The sequence below is a fragment of the Symphalangus syndactylus genome, chromosome 13 (genome assembly GCF_028878055.3).
Source record: "Symphalangus syndactylus isolate Jambi chromosome 13, NHGRI_mSymSyn1-v2.1_pri, whole genome shotgun sequence".
In the NCBI taxonomy this organism is placed as follows: domain Eukaryota; kingdom Metazoa; phylum Chordata; class Mammalia; order Primates; family Hylobatidae; genus Symphalangus; species Symphalangus syndactylus.
Genome location: NC_072435.2, coordinates 40,929,831 through 40,950,507, shown reverse-complemented (window position 1 = coordinate 40,950,507; position 20,677 = coordinate 40,929,831). Strand labels below are relative to the sequence as shown.

General features: G+C 45.3%; 2 protein-coding genes across 11 annotated transcripts in view; one reads left to right on the top strand and one right to left on the bottom strand.

Annotated features, from left to right (window-relative positions):
* The window catches only part of ZNF333 (zinc finger protein 333), a 32,353-nt gene extending 28,154 nt beyond the window's left edge, over nucleotides 1-4,199 (bottom strand). For 3 of the 8 annotated variants that reach the window (XM_055235526.2, XM_055235521.2, XM_055235524.2), the window contains exons 1-2: nucleotides 3,921-4,073; nucleotides 299-342 (exon numbers count right to left, since the gene is read on the bottom strand). In XM_055235526.2, coding sequence (XP_055091501.1) covers nucleotides 299-301 — 3 coding nt within the window. In that variant the 5' untranslated portion in view covers nucleotides 302-342; nucleotides 3,921-4,073. Of the gene's footprint in view, nucleotides 1-298; nucleotides 1,121-2,181; nucleotides 2,884-3,920; nucleotides 4,074-4,099 lie in introns of those variants that run through there. The other 5 variants (XM_055235522.2, XM_055235525.2, XM_063616313.1 and 2 more) reach the window with 5 other exon arrangements.
* Nucleotides 4,200-20,265: 16,066 nt separating this feature from the next.
* Nucleotides 20,266-20,677, top strand: part of ADGRE3 (adhesion G protein-coupled receptor E3) — a 57,157-nt gene continuing 56,745 nt past the window's right edge. For all 3 annotated transcript variants that reach the window (XM_055235531.1, XM_055235530.1, XM_055235528.1), the window contains exon 1: nucleotides 20,266-20,364. In XM_055235531.1, coding sequence (XP_055091506.1) covers nucleotides 20,340-20,364 — 25 coding nt within the window. In that variant the 5' untranslated portion in view covers nucleotides 20,266-20,339. The remainder of the gene's footprint in view (nucleotides 20,365-20,677) is intronic.

Below are 20,677 nucleotides of genomic sequence, written 5' to 3'. Positions count from 1 at the left end.
AAGTTTTGGCTGTTTAACTCCACTGACTTGTGATGGCAGAGCCTGTCCCTCCCAGCTTCAGAGAGTTTTTCCTAAACTCCTTATCACAAATTGGCACAGCATCACAAATTTGGGACTGACTGCTTAATTTCTGTGAAGTCCCTGGGATCCCCTAGGACAGGATGAGGATGCTCCTCACTCACCCTTCCCTTTCTTCCTCAGTTGGGGAGGGAAGTGGGGAGAGAGAAGACAGGCCCCAGAGGACATAGTTATCCTACATATCCACCCCTTCAGCCACAGGAGCCCCCAACTTCCTCACCATGACACTGGAGCCAGGGTTTGAGGTCTCAGTCAGTGTCCTCCCTGCAATAAAAGAAACACTGAGGTAAAAGAAGGGGTGAGGACGGAAGCAGAGCATTTTGGGGGGTCTCCAGCAGAGCGGCCACAATCAAAACCCTTACAGGACATTTATCTCCATAAGCAACATGTTGGCCCCCAAGCCACCTTTTTCAAACAACAGCCTCTAGTGACTGCTACTGACTCTTCCCACGTCATCAAAGGAACATTTTAACTTCTAGCTTCCCTCAAAATACCTCTAAGATCTTCTGCTTTTCCTCCACTGCCCGTGTGAAGGTGTGATTTCATATTTATTTCTTACATGATTTTTGCCTCTCTCTCTCCAACTATGATGTAAACTTTTTTTTTTGAGTCTCACTCTGTTGCTCAGGCTGGAGGCCAAGGTAAGTGGATCACTTGAGGTCAGGAGTTTGAAACCAGCCTGGCCAACATGGTGAAACCCCATCTCTACTAAAAATACAAAAATTAGCTGGGCATGGTGGCGCACACCTGTAATCCCAGCTACTCTGGAGGCTGAGGCAGGAGAACTGCTTGAACCCAGGAGGCGGAGGTTACAGTGAACTGAGATCGTGCCACTGCATTGCAGCCTAGGCAACAGATCGACACTCCATGTCAAAAAAAAAAAAAAAAGAATAAGGTCCAGGTCAAGCACGGTGGCTCAGGCCTGTAATCCCAGCACTTCAGAAGGTGGAGGCAGGCAGATCGCTTGAGGTCAGGAGTTCAAGACCAGCCTGGCCAACATGGTGAAACCCCATCTTTACTAAAAATACAAAAATTAGCTGGGCATGGTGGCACACGCCTGTAATCCCAGCTGCTCTGGAGGCTGAGGCAGGAGAACTGCTTGAACCCAGGAGGCGGAGGTTACAGTGAACTGAGATCGTGCCACTGCATTGCAGCCTAGGCAACAGATCGACACTCCATGTCAAAAAAAAAAGAATAAGGTCCAGGTCAAGCACGGTGGCTCAGGCCTGTAATCCCAGCACTTTGGAAGGTGGAGGCAGGCAGATCGCTTGAGGTCAGGAGTTCAAGACCAGCCTGGCCAACATGGTGAAACCCCATCTTTACTAAAAATACAAAAATTAGCTGGGCATGGTGGCACACGCCTGTAATCCCAGCTACTCAGGAAGCTGAGGCAAGAAAATCGCTGGAACCCAGGAGGTGGAGGCTGCAGTGAGCCCAGATCCCACACTGCACTCCAGCCTGGGTGACAGAGCAAGACTCCGTCTGAAAGAAAAATAAAAATAAAAAGAAGATCCAATGCGCACCATGATCTTCAGGGACCTGCCTCCCTCTCTCACCTGGCTCATCCACTCAGTACTTTATTTTCTCTACTTTAGCTTTCTCTACCTGTTCTCAGCTCCTGGAACACAGCAGGCTTTGTACTGCCTGAAGGACTGTACATGTGGAATGTTCTCTCAAGTTTCCTCCACTACCTCACTCCACAGCTAGACTCCTTGTTTAGCTACGTTCAATTCATCTTGAAGGTTCAAACATTTGTTCCTTTTCAGATGTGTTTCCTGACCCCCTCCCCAAGTTCTCCTGTTCCACGTTCTCATATTGCCTTTGGCACTATTAATTTACCAATATTATTAGCTAGAATAAAGCCTCCATAGGGGCAAGCACTATAACTATTTCAGTCCCACTGTTTCCCCATGTACAGAGTCCAATTCACTGAGGGCACCCCAGTGAAAATATGCCAAATAATCAACACTCCTCAAGAATGACTCAGTATAGCTAGACTAAGAAGGAATATGCCCACGCACACACAAAACACAGTATGAGGCCGGGTGTGGTGGCTCACGCCTATAATCCCAGCACTTTGGGAGGCCGAGGCAGGTGGATCACCTGAGGCCAGGAGTTCCAGACCAGCCTGGCCAACTTGGTGAAACCCCGTCTCTACTAAAAATACAAAACTTAGCTGGGCATGGTGGCGGGCGCCTGTAATCACAGCTGCCTGGGAGGCTGAGGAACGAGAATTGCTTGAATCCACGAGGTGGAAGCTGCAGTGAGCCGAGATTGTGCCATTGCACTCCAGCCTGGGTGATGAAGTGAGACTCTGTCTCAAACAAACAAACAAAAAAAGACAGTATGACACCATAAAACTCAAATATAAGAATAACTTAAAATGCCTGTCTTTCATAAGACATAATCACACAAGTTTCAGGTATCTTTAAGAAACAATATTAATTCTTTTTAAAAAGGCAAGGCAAGCGCATATATTCTTTATGGAAACAAACACCTCACTCATAAAACTGAAATCTGATCCGTGATTTTCCTCTGGAGTTAATTTTTTCCTCATTTCTCAGTAGACATGAGCTTTAACCCCAATATTAAAAAAGACATCCCACTTATGGCCAACTCAATTTGAATTTCCAGTACTAACAAAGTTTATATCGTCTTTTCCCTGAAGTCCCATTAGTTTTGAAGCTCTGTGATTCACATGCTTGGGGGAAGGACTGGAGCTAACTTGAAAAGATCTGAATAACAGTCTTAACGTTTCCTTGATAATAATATTTGTGAAATAACTGAGAAACAGCTTTTCTTAAGATACCCTCACCTCACAGTGAGAAACTTGATGCCCACAGCAGAAGTAAAAGTCGTCTCAAACATAGAAAATAAAGAAAAAAAATTAAAAACTCCTCCTTTTGTTGCTTTTGAGATGGAGTCTTGCTCTGTCACCCAGGCCAGAGTGCGGTGGCACAATCTCAGCTCACTGCAACCTTCGCCTCTGGGGTTCAAGCGATTCTCCTGCCTCAGCCTCCCAAGTAGTTGGGATTACGGGCGCCCACCACTACGCTCGGCTAATTTGTGTATTTTTAGTAAAGACAGGGTTTCACCATATTGGCCAGGCTGGTCTCCAACTCCTGACATCAGGTGATTCACCTGCCTCGGCCTCCCAAAGTGCTAGGATTATAGGAGTGAGCCACCAAGCCTGGCCAAAAGCTTTCTTATGAGAAAGAAAAGAAAAAAGAAAAAGTTATGGAAAAGGAAGAGATGCAAAGCCAAGCTAACAGATATCAAGCTAAAAGACTTCAAATCGTCAGTGTCCAAAAGAAATCTCTCGTCATCTAATTCATTCCTTAATGGAGGATGCATTCAATTTTTTAAGTAAATTTGGCCAATCAATTAAACCAGTTTGCACATGTGGACCCAGACCTCACTTTCCAGTCGCAAAGCTAGATAATATTAAGTATCACATCAAATAAAACGTGAATTACTAATTCGCAGTTATCTTGCATACTATAGGCAAGGTAGGGCTCTCTTTATGCACTTTCCCTAAAAATTGGAAGAAGAGGTGAGGGTTGGGGCCAGTGTCACCACATTCCTGAGCTGTGGGACCTGGACGGTTTGGGATTCCCCTTTTGACAGAATAAAAACCCTATCTGCCCGGACCGGGGGTACTTGAGAGCGAAAGACCGGGCGGTGGGCGCCCAGATGCGAAGCCCTGGCTGTGCGGGCCTCACGCCAGCCCCGGGATGATCGCAGGGAGGAAGCACCTCAGACGGGCGGAGCTGTTCTAGGCCCTCCAGCCCCTCCCCGCTCCATACGAGCCCTCCCCGCCCTCCCGAGGGGCCGGGCAACACCTGCAGACCAGCTGGAGACACTCCCACCGCACCGCACCGCGCCGCGCAGCACAGCTCAGCCGCCGTGGGCCGCCGCCGGGCGCACTTCTGCTTCCGGTCTCGGGGCCGCCGGGAACGGAAGTGGCTGTGGCCAGGCTGTTGTGGCCAGAGTAGCCTTAGGCGGCGGCAGAAAAACTAACCTCTTCTTTAGCCTCCAAGGAGAAATTCTAGTATTCTTACGCGGGGGATGAGGTTACGCTCTGGAGTGGGGTCCCACAGAGCATGGAGGGGATGCTGGGGGCGGAGCCCATGTCCGAGGGACGGAGATAGGGGTGGGGCTTAGGTCCCAGGGGCAAAAGTGGGGCGGGGCCTTGCTCGGGGGCGGGGCGGGGTGTGGCTTGCCCTCCGACGGCGGATGGGCGGGGCTTGCCCTCCGATGGCGGATGGGCGGGGCTTGCCCTCCGATGGCGGATGGGCGGGGCTTGCACCCCAATGGCGGAGTGGGCGGGGCCTTGGTTTGGAGGGTGGTAGTAGGGGCGGGTAGTGCGCCTAAGGGGCAAAAATGGGGTGGGGCTTGTGCTTGGGGTGGGAATGGGAGCGGACCTTGCACTCGGAAAGCGGGATGACGGGACCTGGGCTTCAAGGGTTGAGAGGAGACACCCGACCCTTCTCCGGGGCTCTTTAGGGATGCTCAATATTTAACTTACCCTTTTCTCCTTCCTTTTTCTCCAGCCCCTTCCACCTTTATCCATGGGCTTAATCCAATCCCCTACAAAAATATATCCATGCTTAAGATCGTTTTGTATATTTATATATGGCTGAGCCTTAGGCAAGGGGAGTTGGGGCGCCACCCTGTGCAGTGGAAAATTCACTTCTTTTGACTCCCTAAAAACTTACCTACTAATAGCCTACTGTTAACCAGAAGCCTTACCAATAACATATAGTTAACACACATATTTTGTATATGTATTATATGCCATATTCTTAAACTAAGCTCAGAGAAAAGAAAGTGTTATTAAGAAAATCATGAAGAAGGGAAAATATATTTACTCTTCGTTACGTGGAAGTGATCATAAAGATCATAAATAAAGGTCTTCATCGTTAGCTTCACCCTGAGTAGGCTGAGGAAAGGGAGGGCTTGGTCTTGCTGTCCCAAGGAGGACAAAGGTAGAAAAAAATCTACCTATAAGGGGATAGCCACAGTTCAAACCTTTGGTGTTCACGGGTCAACTGTCTTTATTCTAAAAATAGAATGATGTATTTTTGTTTCTTCTACAGCTTGCCTTTCTCACTAAAAATAAGATGTGTGAATCTAAGACATAGATCTGACTTTTTAAAAATTATTTATTATGTAGTATACATAATACATACCTATAGGAAAAGTTCAAACGAGAGGCTCACTCTATTCCTAAATTTTCCTCCCCTGAAACAACCACTGTCACTAGTTCCCTGGTATTCTTTATATATCAAGCACATGTACAGTCATGCACCACATAACAACGTTTTGGTAAACCACGAAACATACACAGTTGTGATCCCATAAGGTTATAACGGAGCTGAAAATCTCATCACCTAGTGATGTTGTAGCTGTCACAATGCTGCAGTGCAACACATTACTCACGTTTATGGTAATGCTGGTGTAAACAAGTCTCTGCCAGTCATTTAAAAAGGTTTTAAAAATATGAAAAGGCTGGGCGCGGTGGCTTACGCCTGCAATCCCAAGACTTTGGGAGGCCGAGGCGGGCAGATCACTTGAGGTCAGGAGTTCGAGACCAGCCTGGCCAACATGGTGAAACCCCAGTCTCTACTAATAATACAAAAATTAGCTGGGCGTGGTGGCATTCGCCTGTAATCCCAGCTATTCGGGAGGCTGAGGCAGGAGAATTGCTTGAACCCAGGAGGTGGAGGTTGCAGTGAGCCGAGATCTCGCCATTGCACTCCAGCCTGTGTGACAAGAGTGAAGCTCCGTCTCAAAAAAAAAAATGAAAAACAGCTTATAGAATAAGGATATAAAGAAAGAAAATACCTTTATGCAGTACAATTTATCTGTGTTTTAAGCTAAATGTTCTTACAAAGAAGTTGGGCCGGGCATGGTGGCTCATGCATGTAATCCCAGCACACTTTGGGAGGCCAAGGCAGGAGGATCGCTTGAGTCTAGGAGTTCCAGATGACCAGCCTGGGCTACATAGCAAGACACTGTCTCTAAAAATAAAAATTAAAAAGTATCATTTAAAAAACAAAATGTACAAAGGTTCAGTTATTTCAGATAAATAAGTTTTGGAGATCTAATGTACAGTATGGTGACTGTAGTTAACAGGAATGTGTTATGTACTTGAAATGTGCTAAGAGGGTAGGTCTTACGTGTTCTTATCACCAAAAAAAAAAAAAAGGCAAATATGTGAGGTGATGGATGTGCTAATTGCTTCATTAGTTCACTGTGTGTATATCAAAACAATCAAGTTGTACACCTTAAATATACAATTTTTATTTGTTAACTATATCTCAACAAAGCTAGGAATAAGAAAGGAGTCAGTGGCCAAGCGTGGTGGCTCACACCTGTAATCCCAGCTCTTTGGGAAGCTGAGGCGGGCGAATCACCTGAGGTCAGGAGTTCAAGACCAGCCTGGCCAACATGGTGAAACCCCGTCTCTACTAAAAATACAAAAATTAGCCGGGCATGGTGGCAGGCGCCTGTAATCCCAGCTACCCGAGAGGGTGAGGCAAGAGAATCACTTGAACATGGGAAGCGGAAGTTGCAGTGAGCAGAGATCACACCATTGCAATCCAGCCTGGGCAATAGAGCTAGACTCCGTTTCAAAAAAAAAGAAGTGAGAACATGCAGTATTTGGTCTGCTGTTCCTGTGTTAGTTTGCTAAGGATGATGGCTCCAGTGCATCAATGTCCCTGCAAATAACATGAGCTAATTCTTTTTTATGTCTGCATAGTATTCTATGGTGTGCATGTACATTTTCTTTATATAGCCTGCTATTGATGGGGCATTTAGGTTAGTTCCGTATCTTTGCTATTGTGAGTAATGCTGCAACGAACTTACACGCGCATGTGTCTTCATGATAGAATGATTTATATTTCTTTGGGTAGATACCCAGTAACGAGATTGCTGGGCCAAATGGTATTTCTGTTTTTAGGTCTTTGAGGAATCGCCACACTGTTTTCCATTGTTAACCCCATTTTAAATGTGAGAAAGTAAAGACTGAATAAAATGAATCAACCTGACATGAAATCACCGAGCACAGAGACCACATACCTTAAACATTTGTCAGATGGATGGATGGGTTCACAAATGCATGAATGAATAAATGTCACGATCAGGCTTCCTAACTCTCATTCTCATGCACTTGTCACTAAATTTAGCTTATTGACTTAATGAGTATCTTTGGGCCTGAATGTCCCAGAATAATAAAGATACAATAATAGATTTAAGGTGATGTAAAAAAGAACAAGTTAATATCTCTGTAGGATTTGCCTCAACCCCTCATACCCGGAGGATTTAGACCTTCATCCATACTTCAACCCAGCTTCCTAAAGCCCAGCATTTGAAGCTACTTTGGATTTCTTTTTCTTTAATCTTACCAGAAGATGGCACTATAATGTAAAGACTAAGCCCTCTGAGCTGGGCGCGGTGGCTCATGCCTGTAATCCCAGTGCTTTGGAAGGCCAAGGCAGGAGGATCACTTGAGGCCAGAAGTTCAAGACCAGCCTGGGCGATATAGAAAGACTATCTCAATTTCAAAAAGAAATTAAGCACTCTGAAATAGGACTCAATCATCATTATTATCATCATCATCAATAAAGTAGTATTGATAACAGGGGATCTTATTTGTGTCTTACTATAAACCAAGCATTATATTTTTAAATCTCATCTCAGGATAAAACCAGAAAGTGTTAGGAAACTTGAATTATTTCTTCTTTTGTGTTGATGACATAACCAAATAAGGGAGGGATTTGGTTAGGTCACAATCCTTGGGAGGAGGGTAAGTCCTCATGATTTGCTGGGGTGCTCTCGGGAGAGAGGGAGTAAGGAAATCAGGGTAGGAAGGAAAGGAAGGAGTTGAACAAAGATGTGGGCTCAGCTGGAGTCAAGCTTCAGCCTAATCCCATAGGGAGCTCTGGAGTATAAGACACAGAATTGGTCCCATTCCACTTTGAGGAAAGGAGCTGGCATTTTGTACCCCCATCTTGGATAGCCATTGGCTGCAAGATGCCTCCTAAGGGTGGGGGATCATAACCTCCCAGAGCAACTCCTGTTCAGCTGAGGCAGCAATTATCTGAAGGAGGTATAAAATTAGTCATTCAAAATTTAAGCTATTGGGGCTGGACACAGTTGGCTCATGCCTGTAATACCGACATTTTGCGAAGCCTAGGTGGGAAGATCACTTGAAGCCAGGAGTTTGAGGCCAGCCTGGGCCACGTACCAAGATGCCTGTCTCTACAAAAAAAAAAAAAAAAAATTTAATTAGGCATAGTGGCATATGCCTGTTGTCCCAGCTACTCAGGAGGCTAAGGTGGGAGAATCGATTGAGTCCAGGGGTTCAAGGCTGCAGTAAGCCATGATCACACCACTGCACTCCAGTCTGGGTGACAGTGAGAATCCATCTCTAAATAAAAAGAAAATTAAGCTGTTGGAACTCAGTTAAATTATTTAGGGCCTTAAAGGAATGTGAATTACAGAGCCCGAGTCACGTAACAGGCAGCTCAAACCCAGGAAACCATAGCTTTTGTTTCTCTGATTACAGATTAAACCTTTTCCTTTACTGGCACTGTTTTGTAAAATGTTACAGGTGGTTGAAGAGCCAGGGAAGACCCTTCCTTCTCTGCTGTTGACTTTCGTTATAAATTAACTTCCCTTTTCCCTTTCTCACATAAGGACTTCATGGCTATTACATTGCCTTTAGAGGGAATGTTAAATACATGCTTTTAAATTGGAAAGAAAATGAAAGCCAGCTACAACAAAAAGAAAACAAATCACACAGAAAAAAAAATGCAACTAACTTGTTATAACTCATAAACCAGCCTTGTATAGAAAATGTAATCCTGTTAAATTTCTTTGTCTTCCTATACAAGCAAGAACTTAGCTTCTAACTTCAGAGCATTAACTCCATTTCTGTAGAGTTTGTGCATCCCAGAATGGCTATTCCTAGCTTTTCTCTTGAATAAGCTCTTTAAAACTGGAATCGGATGCTTTTGATGATTTCAGGTTGATGTATCAGACAGCCGTGAGTGATAGCAACTAATTTACAACAGCTGGGGGATGAGTCCCTACAGAACAATCCGTTTGTTCCTTAGGGCAAAGAAATACTTTCTTGACATTAATAAAATTTGATTTTATTTCTCATGGAAATAGTTCTAGAAAATAAACCAGAAAATGGGATCTGGGTGAGGGATCAACAGCATCCTCTCTGTAGGGATCTACACTTAAATAAATTCAACCTGACTACCAAGCTGGCTGCCATGATCATCTTTGAGCCTGTCAAGAATTAAGCATTACAGCCAGACGCGGTGGCTCACACCTGTAATCCCAGCAGTTTAGGAGGCTGAGGTGGGCGGATCACTAGAGGTCAGGAGTTCGAGACCAGCCTGGCCAACATGGTGAAACCCCGTCTCTACTAAAAATACAAAAATTAGCTGGGCGTGGTGGCAGGCATCTGTAATCCCAGCTAGTCAGGAGGCTGAGGCAGGAGAGGCGCTTGAAACTGGGAGGCAGAGGATGCAGTGAGCTGAGAATCACACCACTGCACTCCAGCCAGGGTGACAGAGTGAGACTCTGTCTCAAAATATAAAAAAAGAATTAAGCATTACTTGCGCCAAAGAATATGAAGTTCCAGTTAAACAGGAGGAATGAGTTTTCAAGATCTATTGCCCAGCAAGGTGCCAATAGTTAATAATTCATTGTATATTTGAAAATTGTTATAAAAAATACATTTTGGCCAGGCACAGTCGCTCATGCCTGTATTCCCAGCACTTTGGGAAGCCGAGGTGGGAGGAGGGCTTGAGCTCTGGAGTTGGAGACCAGCCTAGGCAACATGGCAAGACCCCATCTCTACTAAATATATATATATATACGAGCCAGGCGTGGTGGCATGCCCCCGTAGTCCCAGCTACTCAGGAGGCTGGAGCAAGAGGACCGCTTGATCCCAGGAGTTCGAGGCTGCAGTGAGCTATGGTCACATCACTGCACTCCAACCTGGGCAACAGAGCAAGACCCTGTCTCTAAAAAAAAGAAAAAAAAAATATATATATATGTATAAATATATTTAATATTCTCACTACAACAAAATATATAAGTATGTGAAGTAATGAATGTGTTAATTCACTTGGTAAAATTATTCCACATGTATACATATATCAACACGTTACATAGTACCCCATCAATATATACAATTCTTATTTTTTCAATGAAAAATAACAACAGAAATTGAAAAAAAGAATCATGTGGAAGCTGCTCACCCCCATATTTATCATGTGATGTTGCAACATGGCTAATGAGAATTGTTATTTTGAACACTTTAAAATGAAGAGGAAGTGGCATTCATACTCTGTGTAGCAACATTTGAGGCAGTGGGTGAGCATGACCCAGATAAAGGTTTCAGCAATGCAGTCGATGCTTCTGGAGCTCCACCCAGTTGCCCTTCATGGTTGCATTCATTCATTTACCTGTGAGGTTTGGCTCGCACCCACCCCCAGGGCAGCCACAGCCAATGATTGACTGACATAAGGGCCTTGTATAAGGGCCCTGCCTCAAGATGGATCAACTCCATGGTGCACAGTCCAGAGCTCCCCGTGGGATTAGCCTGAGGCTGGACTCTTGCTGAGTCTACCTCCTTGTTTAGCTCCTTCCTGTGTCCTGTCCTTCTTCTTCAGTTCTCTTCTTCTAGGAGTAACCCCTCTGTAAGAAGTCACATGCATTACAACCCCTACCCCCAAAGTCATGGGCATCCCAACCTCTGTGCCTCAAAAATCATGTGCATCCCACTCCCTGCAACCAAGAAAAAAAAAAATCTTGTGCATTTTAACCCTTATCCCTCCAACAAATCAAATGCATCCTAAACCCTGCCCCCCAGCAAATCTTGTGCATTATAAACCCCTCCCAAAAATCATGTGCATTATGAACCCTACACTCCCCTCAAAATTCGGTAAATTCTCTTCTTTTGAGGGGGAGGGGACTTGTGTTGCCCAGGCTGGAGTGCAATGGCACAATCTCGGTTCACCACAACCTCCACCTCCCAGGTTCAAGTGATTCTCCTGCCTCAGCCTCCCGAGTAGCTGGGATTACAGGTGCCCACCACCACACCCGGCTAATTTTTTGTATTTTTATTAGAGACAGGATTTCGCCATCTTGCCCAAACTGGTCTTGAACTCCTGACCTCATGATCCACCCACCTTGGCCTCCCAAAGTGCTGGGATTACAGGTGTGAGCCACAGAGCCCAACTAATTCGGTGCATTCTAATCCTCATCCCCCAAACAAATCAAGTGCATCCCAACCCTTACCTCCAACAACTCATGTGCATTACAAACCCTACCCCCAAAAAATCACATGCATCCCAACCTCTATCCCCCCAAAACATCATGTGCATATCAGTCTCTATCCCCCCAAAGATCACGTGCATCCCAACCTCTATCCCCCAAAACATCATAAGCATCCCAACCTCTAACTCCCCAAAAATCATGTGCATTCCAACCTCTATCCCCCTAAAAAATCATGTGCATCCCAGCCTCTATCCCACACCAAAAATAATTTGCATGTCAATCTCTATCCTCACCAAAATCACGAGCATCCCAACCTCTGTCACCCAAGATGAAAAGTTGAGTGTGTGACTAAGTGGATGGATGAGTGCATAAACGGGCTGGTGGATGAAAAGAATAGGTCGGTGAGTGAACGGATGAAAGGTAGATGGCTGGGTGAGTGGATGGGTGGATGGATGCATGGATGCATGGATGCATGGATGGATGGATGGATGCATGGATGCATGGATGGATGGATGGATGGATGGATGGATGGATGGATGGATGGATAAATGGATGGATGCATGGAAGGATGGAAAGGGCTATTCAGGGGCATCTATGAGGTGAACCTGAGAGAAACTCTCAGAGATAACTGAGAACACACTTTTAGATTTCCAGCAAGAAAGCCCCTGGAATATTATACCACAATAACTTGGTTATGAAAAGGAATTATAATCTCATTTGTCGTCACAGTTGGAAAACATTTGATTTATTCTCAGGTGCCCCACTAAGCAACGTGAGGGTGGCAGAGAACTAGCAATGGCCTCTAGTTCTCTCATGGGTTCTTTGAATAAATGCTACATCACAATACTCCTGATGGTCTAGAGAACAATACCATGCAAAGCTGGGTTCTCAAACTTAAGCATGTATCAGAATCACCTGGAAGGTCTGTTAAAAAACACTCACTGGGCTCTATCTCAACATTTCTGATTCAGCAGGTCTGGATATGGTCCAAGAATCTGCATTATTTATTTATTTATTTATTTGTTAGTTTGAGATGAAGTCTCACTCTGTCGCCAGGCTGGAGTGTAGTGGTGTGATCTGAGCTCACTGCAACCTCCACCTCCCAGGTTCAAGCGATTCTCCTGCCTCAGTCTCCTGAGTAGCTGGGATTACAGGTGGCCACCACCACGCCCAGCTAATTTTTGTATTTTTAGTAGAGATGGAGTTTCACCATGTTAGCCAGGATGGTCTCGATCTCTTGACCTTGTGATCCGCCCACCTCAACCTCCCAAAGTGCTGGGACTACCAGCATGAGCCACCACACCAGGCCCAAGAATCTGCATTTCTAACAAATTCCCAGACAATATTGATGCAACTGATCTGGGGACCACATCTTGAGAACTACTGATATAGAGAAACATGGACATTGAAACGTGGGCATCAATGACTGTGTTGAAAGTAATTTAGAAGATTCTGAATATGAAGAAGCTTCAAGAACATCTTAACAAATTTAGTTCCCACTGCTAGTTTCTTTTGTATGCATGCAACAGAGCCATGCATGATAAATATTCATTTCTAAATAAATCTATTATAGCTCATTCAAGAATAAAATAAAAATTTATAAAGAATAATAAAGCATTGTGTCATAGTTTAATGGTTAGGTGTAGTGGTACATAAAATAATGGTGTACCTTTATTTATTTATTTTTGAGATGGAGTCTCGCTCTGTCACCCAGGCTGGAGTACGGTGGCACCATCTTGGCTCACTGCAACCTCCACCTCCTGAGTTCAAACAATCCTCCTGCCTCAGCCTCCCGAGTAGCTGGGATTACAGGTGTGTGCCACCACGCGTGGCTAATTTTTTGTACTTTTAGTAGAGATGGGGTTTCACCATGTTGGCCAGGCTGGTCTCAAACTCCTGGCCTCAAGTGATCCGCCCATCTCAGCCTCCCAAAGTGCTGGGATTACAGGCATGAGCCACCGCACCTGGCCAATGGTGTACTTTAAAATTAATAATGCTTTAGATTTGATGAAATGGGATATGAACAGAGAAATGAGAGAAGCTAACTCTATCTTAGAGGCAGGGAAGGGGACAGTGGAGATTACACACCAAAAAGTATCTGCGACAGGTTTCAATCAATTTAGAAGCTTATTTTGCTAGGGTTAAGAACATGCCTGGAGGAAAGGAACACAGAAAAACATACTATCATCTGTTTGTTCCTCCAAAGATAATTTTGAGGGCTTCAATATTTAAGGGGGAAAAGCAGACTGAAGGGGAAAGAGGGAGAGTTTGGTCACATTACTGAACCCATGTGTTGCAAGAGTAAAAAGGAGCAGGTGGGGGAATAGTCCATGATGTATTCACCTTGTGCTCAGTAAGTCAGCACTTTATGTAAGATAAAATGAATATACAGTAGCTACCTGTGAAGATATCTGGCCTTTTATCTGTAGCTGTCTGCTTGACTCCGCTTTCAGCTTAATTTTATTCCAGAATTGGGGTCCTGAAACTTTATTTTCCTTTCACAAGAGTTTACAAGGAAGGACATGCAAAAGAATGCCACTTGAAGGACGTGGCCAGGAGTAGAGTGGCAAGAAAGAAAGGGCATTCCAGGTGGGGCACGGTGGCTCACGCCTGTAATCCCAGCACTTGGGGAGGCCAAGGAGGGCAGATCACTGGAGACCAGGAGTTCAAGACCAGCCTGACCAACATGAGGAAACTCCATCTCTACTAAAAATACAAAAATTAGCCAGGCATGGCAGCAGGTGCCTATAGTCCCAGCTACTCAGGAGGCTAAGGCAGGAGAATTGCTTGAACCCGGGGGGCGGAGATTGCAGTGAGCCAAGATCATGTTACTGTACTCCAGCCTGGGTGACAGAGTGAGACTTTGTCTCAAAAAAAAAAAAAAAAAAAAACTGGCGGGGCGTTCCAGGTTGAGAGAATCACATGTACAAAGGGATGAAAGGCTAGAAATAGAATGTGGAGTTCAGGGAAACAGAAAATTTATCAGGGAAGGTAGAAAGGCTGAAGCAGAAGGGTAGGAAATGAGGCTGGAGAAGTGGAGTGGGACCAGAGTGGGGTGAGATTTATGCACCTACTAAGTAAGTGCATTTAGCCTGTGAAATATTCAGGGGTTGTGAGGCAGAGGTGTGATGGGCCCAGAATCATCTTTCAGAAAGCTGTCCTGACTGCACGGTGGAGGATGGGACAGAAGGGCGAGTTACAAGACTATTGCAGTTATCCCAGATCAGAGATGCCTGCAGAAAAGACAGGTTGAGTAACTTTCCCAAAGTTACACAGCTAATCAGTGGCAGAGCCAGGATTTGAACCCAGGGATTCTGATTCTGCAGCCAACATTCTGTAATAGCATAACTACTGAGTTAAGCCATTCTTGCATTGTTACAAAGGAATATCCAAGGCTGGGTAATTGATAAAGAAGAGTTTTAACTGGCTCGTGGTTCTGCAGGCTTTACAGGAAGCTGACATCTGCTTGGTTTCTGGGAAGGCCTAGGAAGCTTCCAATCATGGCGGAAGGTGAAGGGAAAGTAGGTGTCTCATGGTGAGGGCAGGAGCAAGAGAGATGAGGGGAGGAGTCACACACTTTTAAACAACCAGATCTCGCGAGAACTCACTCACTATCATGAGGACAGCACCGAGGAAATGGTGCTAAACCAGCTATGAAAAATCCACCCCCATGATCCAATCACCTCCCACCAGGCCCCACCTCCAACACTGGGGATTACATTTCAAGATGAGAGTTAGAGGGAACAACATCCAAACTATGTCAACCACTTTGGCCTAACCATTAGGTAGCACCACCTGTCTCTCTTGATCAACTCTTGCCTCTACAACCCCACCCCTAGACGATCACTAGGCAGAATGATCAGGAAGCCTCACAGCACGCATGCTGGGACAGTAAGATGTTGAGAGCCCAACAAACCTACTGTGTACGTTCATGGCCTTGACAATCCCAATAGCCAGCTAATTCTGCCATGCTCCAAACACCCAAGGAAGTCTCTTGATCATCTTGCTTTGCTCACACTGTTTTCTCCAACTGTCTTTACAGGTGACTTCACTTGCTGTCTCCACTTCTTCACCTCGTGCTTTTTCCTCAATCCACATAATTCTGGCTTGCACCATTATAACCACAACCTCCACCACCTTCCCTACCATTATTGGCATCACCACCATCTTTACCTCCACTATCAACATAACCACCACTTCCACTATTTTCACTCCCATCATCATCACCACTGCTATCACAGCCTTCATCACCATCACAACAATCACCTTCACTACAACTGTCACCATCAATCACCATCATCACCATCTCTGAAAACATCACAGTAATGTTACCACCACCATCGCTACTACAATCACCGTCACTTTCGTCACCTTCAGCACCATCGCAACCATCATCATCACCACCATCATCACTTCCATCATCACCACCACGACCTTTACCACCACCATCGCAACTGCCACTGCCATGATTACCACCATCACCACTGCAACCATTTTATCACCATCATCATCACAACCACAACCGTTATCATCATCATCACCACGTTAGATATGAGTTCTAAATTTCTTTTCAAAGAATTAATATGTCAGTATGTTCAATTCTTTGCCTTCTACTTTTAAACTTAACTTCCTTGTAAAGCAACCTTTTTCGATTACCTACTCCACCCTGACTCATTCCGATTACCTGCTCCACCCTGATTCATTCTGATCACCTACTTCACCCTAATGCATTCTGATCACCTGCTCCACCCTAACTCATTCCAATTACCCGCTACCTGCTCTGCCCTGACCCCCGCCAAAGCACTCACCCCGTCGTTCTCTTTAAATTAGCCAATCGGAATTAGTTTAGCCTGTTTGGTCTAATCCTAGCCAATAGGGGAATGACACAGCAGCAGGGGCAACGTGAGTCCGGGATAAGAACCCATTCCCCTCCCATGTCCTAGTGTGCGCTCGCCATTGTTCCATCTGTAAGGGCGCACCCTTCTGTATAGAAGTAACTTGCCTTGCTGAGAATTAAAAGGAAAATTTTATATTCGAGTGCTATTTCTTTCGCTTCACCAAAACTTTATATATAACAACCACCACCACAACCACTATCATCAGCATCATCATCATCACCACCACCACCACCTTCCCTACTGTAATTGTTCTTGTTAAGAATACAAACAACCGGGCCCGGTGCTGTGGCTCACGCCTGTAATCCCAGCACTTTGGGAGACCGAGGCGGGCGGATCACGAGGTTAGGAGATCGAGACCATCCTGGCTAACACGGTGAAACCCCGTCTCTAGTAAAAACACAAAAAATCAGCCGGGCGTGGTGGCAGGCACCTGTAGTCCCAGCTACTCGGGAGGCTGAGGCAGGAGAATGGCGTGAACCCGGGAGGCGGAGCTTGCAGTGAGCCGAGATCACGTCACTGCATTCCAGCCTGGGCGACAGAGCGAGACTCCATCTCAAAAAAAAAAAAAAAGCATACAAACAACCTCCTTGCAGCTCTGTCCTGTGGGTATTTTTCATTCTTAATTCAGTGTGATCTCTTTCCTTTAGCTCCGTAATACCATACTCCATTCATTTCCCACCTCCGCCCCCCCATCTCTGTGGCCATTCTTGTCCTGTCTCCTCTATTAGCTGCATCTCCATTCCTTTATTTTTTTTTTATTTTTTTTTCTACTGCCTTTGCACAAATTAACATTGCCTGAGTTTTTAAATGAGTTACTCAGGGTTCTTTTTCCACTCTATAATCTCTCCCTAAATGATTTAATCCATGACCATGTCTTGGGGCTACTTTCCTGCAGTGGTTTTTTTGTTTGTTTGCTTGTTTGTCTGTTCGTTTTTGTTTCTGTTGTTTTTGTTTTGAGATGGAGTTTCACTCTTTTTGCCCAGGCTGGAGTGCAATGATGCAATCTCGGCTCACTGCAACCTCCGCCCCCTGGGTTCAAGCGATTCTCCTGCCTCAGCCTCCCAAGTAGCTGGGACTACAGGCGCATGCCACCACATCTGGCTAATTTTTGTATTTTTAGTAGAGACAGAGTTTCACCATGTTTGCCAGGCTGGTCTCGAACTCCTGACCTCAGGTGATCTACCCACTTCAGCCTCCTAAAGTGCTGGGATTACAGGCGTGAGCCACCGCGCCCAACCTTCTTGCAGTGTTTTGATAAACAACCTAAACACCTTTATCAGTACCTGGAGATGTTCAAGATCTCAGCTTGGTGTGAGCCTGCAGGGTAAAACATACAGCTGGCGATGTCACAGAGCAGTCAAGGCACTCTGGATTTCTAAGTTGGGACAGAGAAAAAGTCAAAAACTGGGGGACTATAGAGGAGACAAACATGAATATTAAGGTGGAAAGCATCCTGGAAAGCGTCAACAGCACATGCAAAGGCCCTGGGGTGGGAAAAAACTCTATGTGTTCAGGAAACAAAGAGACATCTGTGTCCCATGCACAGGAAGCACAAGGGAGAGTCATAGCAAATTAGGCTGAAGATGTGGATGAGGAAAACCCATGGAGGGGCTGACAGGCCATAATCTCTATAATCTCTCCCTAAATGATTTAATCCATGACCATGTCTTCAGTAGCCACCAGAGCTACTTTCTTGCAGTGGTTTTTTTGTTTGCTTGTTTGTTTGTTCATTTTTGTTTCTGTTGTATCTCGTGATACAGGAGCTAAAAAGACATTATTCAGGCAACTGGTGAGGGTAAGAGAGTCCTCAGTAAGGCTTCCCTGTTAACAAAAAGCAGCCCCAAAATCATTTCTTTTCATCTTTACCTCCATTACCGATATAACAACCACCTTTGCTATTTTCACTCCCATCATCATCACCACTGCTATCACAGCCTTCATCACCATCACCACAACAATCACCTTCACTGCAACTGTCACCTTCAATCACCATCATCACCACCATCTCTGAAAATATCACCATAATGTAACCACCACCATCACTACTACCATCACCGTCACTTTCACCATCTTCACCATCATCGCAACCATGATCATCATCACCATCATCCCTCCCTTCATCATCACCACCACCACCTGTACCTCCACCATCACTACTGCCACTGCCATGATTACCACCATCACCACCGCAACCGTTATTATCACCATCATCATCATCACCACCACAACAAAGAACAGTCTGGAAAATCGAGCTACAAACATAAATAAGCAAGCTGGAAGTTTGCAAAGGTAAATGCAGCAGCTGTGCCAATAGGAAAAGGCTCCCTGGGGGGCAGGCATATTCAACATGGAGGCTCCCTCTTCCCTTTTCTTTATCACCATGTGTGCAGTAAAAAAGCAGGCAACATGGTGCCAGCCAGGTAGAGACTCCATCTGCATAATAAAAGATGAGGATGGGGCAGCCAGCTTCTTTGTGTGCTATGCAAACAGCACACCCAGTCCCACCAATCTCTCGGGTCCTGTGTAAATCAGACAGCTCCTCCTCACCTCCTCAAGCTCGGCTATAAAACCCCATGTATTTCACCACGAGACCGGAAGACCCACTTGGGACCCCCCTCTCTCTCTCTACAGGACAGAGCTTTTCTCTTTTTTCTCTTCTCTTGCCTATTAAACTTCTGCTCTTAAACTCACTTTTTTTTTCTCTTAGATGAAGTCTCACTCTGTCACCCAGGCTGGAATGCAGTGACACAATCTTCGTTCACTGCAACCTCTGCCTCCCGGGTTCAAACAAGTCTCCTGCCTCAGCCTTCTGAGTAGCTGGGATTACAGGCATGTGCCACCATGCCCAGCTAATCTTTGTATTTTTAGTACAGACAGGGTTTCACCATGTTGGCTAGGCTGGTCTCCAACTCCTGACCTCAGGTGATCCGCCCGTCTCAGCCTCCCAAAGTGCTGGGATTACAGGGGTGAGCCACCGTGCTCGGCCTTAAATTCACTTCTTGTGCTTCCACATCCTTGATTTCCTTGGCATGAGAGGACGAACCCCAGACAATGACACTGCTTCAGTAGGAAGTCTGGTGTTTTAAGTCTAATGAAGAGCTTTAGAAGAGTTTTAAGCAGGGGAGGCAGGGTGCAGTGGCTCACACCTGTAATCCCAACACTGGGAGGCTGAGGCAGAAGGATTGCTTGAGCCCAGGAGTTCAAGACAAGCCTGGGCTACAAAGCGAGGCCCTCTCTCTCTTCAAAAAAAAATAATAAAAACTAAAAAAGATTAGCCAGGCATGGCGGCATGCACCTGCAGTCCTAACAATTCAGAGGACCGAGGTGGGAGGATCGCTGGAGCCCAGGAGTTTGAGGTAGCAGTGAGCTATGATTGTGCCACGGCACTCCAGCCTGGGTAACAGAGCAAGACCCAAATAAATAAATAAATAAATAAATAAATAAATAAATAAATATTCGTTGGAGGAAGGATAGATTTAGAGACCTTTTCTCCCAAGTCCTGTGACTGGTTAGGGTTGGTCCAAATAACCAAATAATGTATTACCTTCTATGAGACTTTGGGACTCTTAACTTCTTATGGCTCAGCAATCATAACCAGTAAGTATCATCTACTGGGGGAAGAGAAAGATATGTGAAAATGACTCCTCTGGAAACTTCAGATACCAACACAGACGCCCTCAAATCTTGTTTACTCAGCTCAAAACCACAGGCTCATTTAAGATTTATTTTGGCCCCAAAGGCACTTCCTAATCCTCGGGCAATGTGATGTAACTTTCAGGGCATTTCCTAGTTAGAATTTACCGACTCAGTCATCCCAAAGGTGATCAACAATAGCTAGGCAGAAAAGGTACAGCAAATAAATGAAAAGCAGAACCATGAGTCTGATGGCGAAAGAGGGGAAGCAGTTCGCTTTTCTGATAGCAATTTCATGAGTCAGCTGACCTAAGATGCATACTTCAATTCTCATGAGATTTCTTGAGCTAGGAAAGGTGGTTGGCTTACGGCACAGTAGGGAGCTTCCAGGGCTGGCTGGCGTGGGATACCTGTACCACAGAAATGCAGGGACCATTGCTTCTTCCAGGTATGTGTGACTGTGACAGTGACTGAGCGTTAACCTATCCCCCAGTCAGGGACCACTTGGTTCAACAATTGGTTATTTTCTCCTCCTCTTTCTTCTGCTCTGAACACTCTCACCTTTTCCCTTTGGAGTGTGGTTTCCTTCGTGACCACCCTATTCAAAGTATGCTCTCGAATATTCCTAAAATGTTCCTATCCAATCTAGTAGCTTGGTTGTTTGTTTTGTTTTGTTTTGTTTTGTTTTTTGAGATGGAATCTCGCTCTGTCACCCAGGTTGGAGCGCAGTGGTGCGATTTTGGCTCTCTGAAACCTCTGCC